Here is a 10,400-nt window from a genome sequence, read left to right as displayed (position 1 = left end):
AACTCTTCATAAATGCTTAATATGGATACTGTGTTCTCGAAGGTGAAACCCCAATTTCTACAAAATATGTAAAGTCGCTTCTGTAATATCTGTATATGCAGCCAGCTGGCTTACAAAAAAACTTTATAAATTATTTTGCTTTAAAACAAAAAAGATTTTTAGTCTATTAAAAATTTGACAAAACATTCATTTGTTTGGTAAAAATTGATTTTTTTCCAACTCTTTGCACGTTGCCTTTAAAATAGAAAAAATAAGGAAAATATAGTGATTTGTGATAATAGAATTAGATTTCATAAAAAAAACAACAAATATGATTTGAAATTTTATTATTTTCCTTCATTTACATTATTTACATCGCATTTATCACAATTTTCACAGTCAATACATACATTATACAATTATTTATATATTTATATTACAAATTACACTAATCCACTAATAAACTAAACACAACTCTCTGGTCCTGGAATTTCTTCTGCTATGAGATGCTCTCTCCTACTTAGGGTCGACGTGCTAATTGTTACTGGTTTACTCGCTGTACTCGACGTAAGGGACTGTGAAAGAAAAATACTTTTAGATAACTAAGATATCATTATGGGTTTGATCCCCAGTCGGGGGAATGATGACGACAACTCGCAATGCTCAGAGATTTCGGTGGAAAGTGGGGAACGGACATATCTTAATCGGTACGGAGAGTCTCAACACTAATTTCCCAGGTTCTCTCTGACCACCCTGCTACAAAAGAAGGAAAGAAAGAAACTTTAACCGCGTACAAACGAACGCGTACCTACGAAATACATATTATTTACAATATATTTCGATACTGTCATAGGCAGCTTGATGTGAAATTACTTTTATTTAGGTAAATTAAAGAACCAGAGTCAAGTAGAGTTAGTTACTTAACACATAATTTATCACTAAAAAAAATTAAAAAAATAAGATTGAGTCACTAGTGCCCTCTGCCGGTTTTTTTTATTTTAGTTTAGTTAGTCGCTAAAATAAATTATTGAAAACATAACTAAACAAAAAGAATACACTGAAATCGTATACCAGTCACCAATGCTACCACATTTCCATACATACTATAAGAGACCAAAGCTAGTCATCAAGTACTCATATAATTTTAATTATAAACTTTAAAGACCGTATATTATATGTTGAAGATCAAATATTTTATCTAAATCTGTCTAGACATGTAACAAATGTTAATTTTACATGTTATTTCGACATCACTTAATAAAATTATTTACTATACTTGTAAAATCAATATAAAAATAAACTAGGCTACATAGACTGAAGGAGAAGTGCAGGTTCAAATCCCGACGCGTTCAATTTTTTATGTTTTCTAAATAAGCGTTTTACTTTCCTAAAAGTGGAACACTTTAAATATGTTAAAAATAATTATAAAATTTAAATTTAATTCTTATCCGAATGCCTTTCATTGCTTTAGTTATTTAAATGATTATAAAATATCATAAACTATAAACATGAAAACGTTATTAGAGTAGGACTATCATACCCATTATCTATGGATCTCTATTCGACGGATTCAACATTTCTTTGAAATAAGCTTTTGTGAATTAAAATCGAAATTTTATTTATTGAAATATTAAGTTAAATATTATTTTGATCTTGTTTATATTAAATTTCTATGCTTATTATTAAAATATAAACGTATATTTGAAACAAAACCATAATTTAATTCTGAGAAGTATCTAATTATTCTTGTAGTATTATTGGAAGAATTTATACTATTTCTAATTACTTTTATTTGCGTTAAATATAAATTTATTAGTATTATAATATACTTAATACTTCTATGGAATAAGAAAACGTTGCACAATTTAAATAAAAATTATCCAAATGCACACTAAATAGAGAAATAAGATGATAACCAAACAATTTTTCGTACAAAAGTATCCTTAAAAACAATATTTTCGTACAGTTGTAAAAGGTACAAAAAAAAACAAAATATTTTATCAACAAAAAATATATAAATAAAAATAAAAACACAAAGAATAAAGTTAATAAAACGACAAGTATCAGAAAATGAAAAGGATGATCCTCACCGTGTTTTCAGCTATACTGGCGCGCCGGTCGCGCTCGCTCCACTCCTCGTGAAGAGCCCCGTTCCTGACGACCTCTGCCCCACACTTCAGTGAAGGGCTCCCGTCTAAAATCGTATTGATATTTTTTATATTTTTTTCTCCATCCTTTAGCTGCAAATGCACTCACTTTGTTTTGGAATATGTTTTTTTGCAAATGTTTTTCAAATAACACAAAAATTGACAATTCCCGTTTGACGATCATGGAAAAATGGTTTGCGGTTTTTATGGAACGTTTATTCGGGTGGCTGTATTTTCCTTTTTTTTTTGTAGAAAAATGTTTTGAATATAAATTTTGTGTATAAAATATTGTCAACTAAATAGAAATAAAATAAAGTGAAATATCTTCTATTAAAAGATACGTGTGTCTTCATAGACTTTAACAATTTAAGCAGTGTTACTTAATAAAATATGTTACAATGACCAAACGAAACGTATAAACTTATAATTGTTTATAAAAGTTTTAAAGTAGCATATGTTTTTCTTTTGTAACCTAAAAAAATATCTTTTATATAAATATAGAGTATATTTGTGTTCGAAATCTCTAATACTCTCTCTCTCTCTCTCTAATAGTCAACTAACATTTTTTTAACTCAAGTGTCAATTATCTCAATGGCCCTTTTGTCATTTTGCACTTTCCACGTATAGTAAGTAGGCTCTTGTAAAAAAAAATTGCTATTTTTATTTACTGTCTGTATATTAGTATCTAATAGGAATTTACTGAATTATCGTTACAATCTTGTACTTAATTTTTTTTATAAAGTTATTGTATTTAAAGCGTAATTCAAGTCACGCAATGTTTTTAATAGAAACGAGTCTAATAATATACTCTACTTGAATGGTAATGTTATTATTATTTTTAAATTTTAACATAACCAATAAAATATTAATAAAAGAAAAAAATAATACTGAAGTAGTTACTTTAATATATGCACTATTTTAATTACCGAAATCTATTTGACAATTTTTTTATTTAAGAATACCTATATATTACATACACTGTAATATTATAAACCTATCTTTTATAAAAACTTAAACTTAAACTTGCTATAAAATATGCTATACGAGAAAGATATATTACAAATAAAGATTTTTAGACAAAAATTCACCTTAAAATTTCTGAAAAAAGTATGAAAAAATTATATTTAACAGGCCAGCTTACCAGGTGGGGGGTTTAAAATATCCGGTTGCGCTTGTTTAGGGGGTTTCAGCGTGTAGGCCACAACGTATTGTCCGTCGCCAGAATTTAATTGGAGTTCGGGCGTATGTTGTTTGCTTGCTGACCGAGTTCTATAAACAAAAAAACCAATATACGCAATGTTATATATAAAGGGGAATCCCCTAAATTGTAGAAACGTTTAAATTGCATTCCTATTATTTATATTTTTAAAGTTTAATTATTTTTTTAATAATAAAATTTAATTATTCACCCACTGTATCAAAGGGTTCTATTCTATATTAATAAAGATGGAGTCTGTAGTATATATTTTTATTTAGAGTATATATTTTTTAATTATCCAGTGAAGATAGACTCATATGTTATTTTATATTAATGCTATAGAATGTTTTTTTTTGTTTTTTTTATTACCGTGAAATAATAACAAGTAAAGCAAATTACTAGGTTAGTCGTAGAATTGTTAAATAATAGTGTATTTAAATATTAAATACGAAATTAAAAATGATATAGTATTTAAAAAAATGTAGATTTACATTACATATACATATTTGTATTGCATTAGCGTCCTATATTTTTAAAATTTTTATATTTTTTATAAAAATACAAATTTATTCATATGCAATTTGTGCTTAACTCTTACTAAAGTAATCGTGTAGAAAAATAAAGAAAAATAGGATATTCGTAGAAAAGGTGATATTTAAGCCTGATCACATAATTTTATACGTAGATTTCTGTCATACAACATCAATTTAATACGAAATAATATATTACGAATTTATATACTATGGCTTGGAATAAATTTACATATAGTGAGATATTTACAGGAGAAAAAAAACGAAAAACAAATTCAAAAAGACACCATAATAAAATATTAAGCACATAATTTCAAACCACATATAATAACTTATCTTATAAATTATAACATTGAAGGGTGGAACTGACATCCCTTCCTTACCTTTTTCTCCTCAGAAAAAGCCCAGCCAATAAAACGGCGCCAGTACAAAGTGTTATAGCCAGGATTATAGCCCAGAAGGCTCCGTTAGACATCCCCGCCATTAGGTTGTGACTGCCGTCTAAGGAAAAAATATTATTTTTTTATTTTTCAATTGAAAATTATATAACAGGTACTAGAATCTTATTTTTTTTCATAATACTTCCTGTTTCGAGGTTTTTATGGTGTGCTAAATAAGAAATAAAATCAGCATATAATAAATATCTGTGTTAGAAGGGAACTCAGTATATTTTGCTGTATTTTTCAATGTTTTTGTACTGCAAGTTTATTTTCATTTTTTCTCTCTGGCACTAAGGCAAAAGTCCAGCGTTAAGTTTCGCCACTCAACACGCAATCCCTTAAAAATTTCGGCGGAAAGTGATGAACGGAGTGTCTCAACACTAGGTTCTCTCGGCATACTCTGCTGTGTGCGGAATACAACGTAAAGCTAATTTAATTAGATTTTTTAAATTAATTTATTTTGAGCTAGAACGATCGATTTGAACTTACTACCATGTGAATTAAATATTCACATAATATTAATATTTATTAATATAATTGATAAGTTGATTTATTAGAACAGTAGTAATAAAAGATAAGATTAATTTTCCTCATAGCGTATCGACTCAGAGAGAGTATTTGGATTATATTAAGATCTATCATAATTCCCACAAGAAAAAAGTTATTAATTTACTTCAGACTTATTTACTTCGTATTTCTATTGCCGTAGTAATAAATTATTATTTTAGTCCACTAAGTTGGTGAAGATTACTTTATTAATTTGATAGTTATTTCTGTTTGTAAACGTGGATTTTCATTATTTATTTTGGTATTTAATTTTTTCTTCGCAGTTATTGATATAAAATAATATTAATTTATTAAATAATAAAATATAAGAAGGACTACTGAAGCTTTAACTTAATAAAAAACCTTGATATACATAATTCTTATGTTTACTTAACCGACGAAACGTAGTCTACTATAAAAAATATATTTAAATACATTTGGTTAGATAAGGTGTTTCACAGGGTTTCACCAATTCAAATATACATACAGCGATGCTCAGTTCCTCCATTTAATACTTAATAGCTCAAAAATTAAGCGCACAGGAGACTGGGCTGAGAACGGAGTGTCTTAACACTAAGCTTCCTAGGCCTAAACTGATTTCTGCGATATACAGGGTGAAGCTGATTTTCTTACAACGACCAGAAAGTAAAAAATAATAAGTTTCTTCACTATCTAATAGTTTCTATTCACCTCCCAAAAAAACAGTTACGAAAAACACGCAAAAAAAATCATTTACGAGAACAAACACACACAAAAAACCCACCAGTCCTACCATAATATATATGGGTTCAAAGAAAACCATTTACCGCATGTAATAAGCGAATAAACAACGGTTAATTTATTTACTTATTTGTTTTCCTTACTCGATGCATAATGAGAGTTAAACAATTCAGCCATAGCTGGTTGTTTGTACGAATTCCGATTGCGGGCCTGTCAACTATTATAACATGGAATTAAAATAAACAATAATAAATCTTTGTTATACGAATTGAAATTGATATGTTTCATATAATATAATTAGTATTGTCAATATTGATTGGTGTAATAATAGGTTAAATTATATTAAAATTCAAAATTTAATTTTAAATTTGTTTTTTCGAATAGACTTTTTCAATTGTCGAATGAACATAAAGCTTCCACAAGCTCGGAAGGCAGTTCTGAGAAGAACCATCAAGAAACTATACATATAGTATACGCCTTAAAGTTAAAAATATAAGATGCCTTTTACTAAACACTATCTTAAATAATAGACTATTGATTAAGACAATGAAAATGTATCTTTTTTTATATATTTCTTATTTTATATTACAGTAATTATTGTCTTATTTTAAACAATATTTATCTGAACTTAAAAAAAACTTTCTGTTTTTTGTTTTGACAGATAGCTCTAAAGCACTAGCACTAGCACTAGCACAAAGCTTAAGCACCCAAAATATACTTAGCATAGGAACACAAGTGCACGACTGTAAGCGCGACGGTCGTGGATTCCATTCCCATTCGCAGGAATTATATATTTAGTACTTTCTTTTTCTCGCTCTGATAACGAGCCAAACGCGGCGTTGAGCCTCGAATTCGGCAGAAAGCGTAGACTGAAAGTGTCTTAATGAAGCCTGCCTGCCTACCCTGAAAAAACATATAATATCTACAAAAACAATACTATAAAACTAAATACTATAGCTGAAACATCTTACCCGTTCTTCTCTCAGGGTCCTGGTAAGAGAGCGCCTGTATCACAATTCTTTCAGATGCCCCCTTATCATTCTTAGAATGCACTGTGAGACGTAACACGCTGCCACTAGACCATAATGCTTCTACTGGTATTACTATTACTGCAACACCATCTATAAAAAATATATATTATTAATATTATCGCTTCAACATATGAAAAAAAACCTAGTGTCACAACACTCCGCTCTTCTTAACTATTAAATACACTATTAAATCAATTTATAGCTATAGCAGTAATAGATACGTAAAATATATATTTTAGAAAAAATATGAGTATTACATCCATAAATTGCAGTAGAGTAATAAAAGACAATTGTCATAGAATATTCCTAGATGTAAGAAAATGAGACAAATGGATTCCACACGCATCTTTGTCAAACGACTGGAATCGAAGGAAGTTAGAAATTTTTCATATATATATTCTTGATTTACGTTTGCGATTCATCTTATGTCCGTTAGTGATGGAAAATACGGGGGAAAACTTCAATGGCACAAAAGGAGCTTGTAGAATTGAATATCAGTTGAAATTGAAGGAAAATATTTATATACCTACAAAAGTTATCACATACAAAAATATTTATACATACTCGAATAAATGAAAACTATTTAGGAAGTACCTGAGCACTATTATTCGGGGTACTTTTTGTTTCTATTGGACGAAAAATATTAGAAACTATATATATATATTTTAATTTATATGTCTTGTTTCATGATAAACAAACACAAACACCATCAAAATGAGTCCAGTCTCACATTGAACATAAAATAACTTTCCAAGTAATCCTCGAGTGGCCACACTATATATAAGTATATAATATATTTAAAGGTCACGAAACAACAGCCCAGTTCCAATTACTTATTGAGGTAATTACTAGTAACAGTATAATTAATGTTCTCCAAGAAACAGGATGTTAGGCTGTTTTAGAATTCAATTAACTTAATGATTAATTATAGAGAGTTGTATGTTTTGTTTCGTTGTGCTCGTTTATGGTTGAAAAAATTCTATTAGAATGTGAGATTTAATGGAATTTTCATTTGTAATGTATATCTTTTTATATTCCAAAAAACATACGTTTAAACAGCTTCTTGTTTTATCACGCATGTAGTAGGAAGAACTTAGTGCTAGAACACTCCTCTCTTTTCGCTAGAATCTAAGACAATCAGAGCGAGAAAATGAAATTTACTTATGCCTGTAACTGGGGATTGAATCCACAACTATCGCTTTTACAGTCAGACGCTGCTTTAAAATATTGAAGACTTATCTCCCACCAATAGTTGTACGATAGAAATTGGAGAGTTCAAATGTTTTATTCCCCCGAATGGGAATCGAACCCACATCCATCGCGCTTGCAATCGCATGCTTATATTTAACAGACTAGACAAATGTATATCACTTAAATCGTAAACGTTCTCCCTAATAAGGTTTTACATCAAAACCATCGTGAGGGTATGAGACGTCTACTGTACGACTGTTTTAATTAAAAATAATATTTCTTTCCATATTCTAGAAGTCAATCTGTTATCAAAATGGAGGTATATTACAACTGAAAATATAAGTTTAGACAAACAAGACAAGAAGAAAAAATAAATGTATTTAAAATATTGAATTACCAATAAAAGAGATTATGTGAGTTAATTTAAAAAAGGCATTTCAAGATATTTTCATTTCCTTTCAACGCTTTATAACGCTTAACGCCTTCGTGGTGCAGAGAAACAACGTATTACTATAAACACCGTTGTTCTGGGTTCAATTCCTACTGGAGAATGATGATATTTAAATTTTTTATAGGTAAGCACATTATTGTTTTGCGCCACTCAACAAAGAATATCTCCGAAATCGGGTAGTAAGGGGGCTTTCCCTCTACTCGAATAAGCAGGCTATGCGGGAAAAAGCGTGAATCTGTTAAATTTGATTGAGATATATATTTAAAATTTATTGTATTAAATTGAGACACTTTCTCTTCATTTATGTAGATACCAACATAAACGTAATATAATGTGCCATCTAAAATAATATAACAGCAATCATTGCTGTAGTATCTCGCGCGGGTCAGTTTAATTAAATTAATTAGTATAATTATACATACAAACACAAGGCTAACAACATTTCTAATTACAGAGGCATAGGTAAACTTTTCAATTTAATTGAAAAGGGACGTTTTTCTTTATATTATAAAAGTTGGATATAAATCTTGAATGCCTTTTAAGATTTTTTAGATCTTTTTTTTTCTATATTATTTTATATTTATTTCTATGTCTTGTGAAATTTTCTCACATGCTTAATATTTGTAAGACACTAACAAAGTGAATGCCAATTTTATTTTTTTATATAAGGTAATTCGTTTTAAATAAATATAGTAATTGACAAAAAAATATAAGTACCTAATTAATATATATAGGGATGTTTTTTTATTCTCATTTCTTTTTAAATTTGTGGTATAGTTAAAGATTATTTGTACTGTTTATCAATTTTTGGAAAAGTTTCTTTTTGGATGAAATTACTTCTAAATAAATGCATTATTAGCTGAAACTTTCGTTTTCAAAGTAAATATTGCAAATTATATTTTATATTTTTCCACATATCATTTTATAACAACATGAAATTAATTCACATTTGTATAAAAATTATGGTGTAGTTCAAGCGGGCGAAGCCACAGGCGGGTCGCTAAAGCATAAATACATTTAGAAAAAGGATTCAAGCCCTGAAGTACTGCATTCAATAATACATATTACGATAACATCACTATGACGTCATATATTTATATTTAAATTCCGCGTAATATAATATCAGTCTACTTTTTACTAACCCACTCTATACACTACTAAGGAGCGTATTCAATTTCGGCGTATAGCAAATATTTGATTCCATAAGTAAGTGTTTGTCATAGTGTGAGAGTTGTGTTGTTATTGACATAGAATACGGGCTGTTGAGAGGTTTGGCTGGAAATTCGAGCTTATTCCATTGCCAGAGACATGAATTAGACTTCCTTTTGGTGCCTTTGTACTTACACTGAAAATTGTTATAGCTTTAACATGTTAGCTTTTGGGTACGGAAGAGAGCAATAGATATATGTATGTATATGTAGATTTTGTTATGTATTCTGTTGTCCCTTCGTTTTTGGTCGTATCATACAAATATATTTATCATTGAAAAATCCATTTCGTTTTCTGTACTAAGTATAACATTCGATATGACAACAATACAAAGAATATTTATACATACAAATTTACATAATTCCTGAGAAAGAATCTAATTACTTATATATGTTCTTTGATAATATTCATATAGTACATTTAGCTCATAAGTAAGTATATTTTATCTTATCACCTTCAAGCTGAATCCACCTAATTATTTCTCCGCCAAATTCTGGAGCCATTGCGTGTTGAGTGGTGAAACTCAACGCGGCACTTTGCCTCGGCACCAGAGCGAAGAAATTAAAAGCTAGCCTCAAGTAAATTTATACTTTATTATATTGTTCTTCTAATACAATACTCACTCGTCTCATTTGCCGTCACGTTGAACCTGACCGCTCCAGTAACAGAATCCAAGGCTTCCAAAATCACTAGCTGAGGCAGTCCCCCGTCGTACCCGGCAACGCATTTCACTACCAGGAAGTCGGCAGCGTCTTCCTTGCTGGTATCTTCGATCCAGTTGGAATCGTTGCCCGTTGATACTGTACAGTTTCTTGGTGGTGATGGGCGAGCTGTATATGAAGTAAGTCAATTATGGTTTAAATTATGTTAAAATTTAAATTTAAATAAAATGTTGTAGTTATGTATATCAGCTCAGTCAGTTGTTTGGTACATCAAAAATAGAACTCCAGTGGTCGAT

General features: G+C 29.4%; 1 protein-coding gene across 1 annotated transcript in view; it reads right to left on the bottom strand.

The window, feature by feature from the left end:
- Positions 1 to 309: 309 nt before the first annotated feature.
- Positions 310 to 10,400, bottom strand: part of LOC146536819 (neural cell adhesion molecule 1-like) — a 121,063-nt gene continuing 110,972 nt past the window's right edge. The window contains exons 12-17 of the mRNA XM_085188971.1: positions 10,066 to 10,272; positions 6,532 to 6,681; positions 4,238 to 4,355; positions 3,268 to 3,395; positions 2,070 to 2,173; positions 310 to 554 (exon numbers count right to left, since the gene is read on the bottom strand). Of these exons, the coding sequence (XP_085045097.1) occupies positions 444 to 554; positions 2,070 to 2,173; positions 3,268 to 3,395; positions 4,238 to 4,355; positions 6,532 to 6,681; positions 10,066 to 10,272 (818 nt within the window). The 3' untranslated portion in view covers positions 310 to 443. The remainder of the gene's footprint in view (positions 555 to 2,069; positions 2,174 to 3,267; positions 3,396 to 4,237; positions 4,356 to 6,531; positions 6,682 to 10,065; positions 10,273 to 10,400) is intronic.

The sequence above is a fragment of the Heliconius melpomene genome, chromosome 8 (assembly GCF_056956725.1).
Source record: "Heliconius melpomene rosina isolate 202511_hmr_F chromosome 8, ASM5695672v1, whole genome shotgun sequence".
Taxonomy (NCBI): domain Eukaryota; kingdom Metazoa; phylum Arthropoda; class Insecta; order Lepidoptera; family Nymphalidae; genus Heliconius; species Heliconius melpomene.
This window is presented reverse-complemented; position numbering and strand designations above follow the sequence as displayed.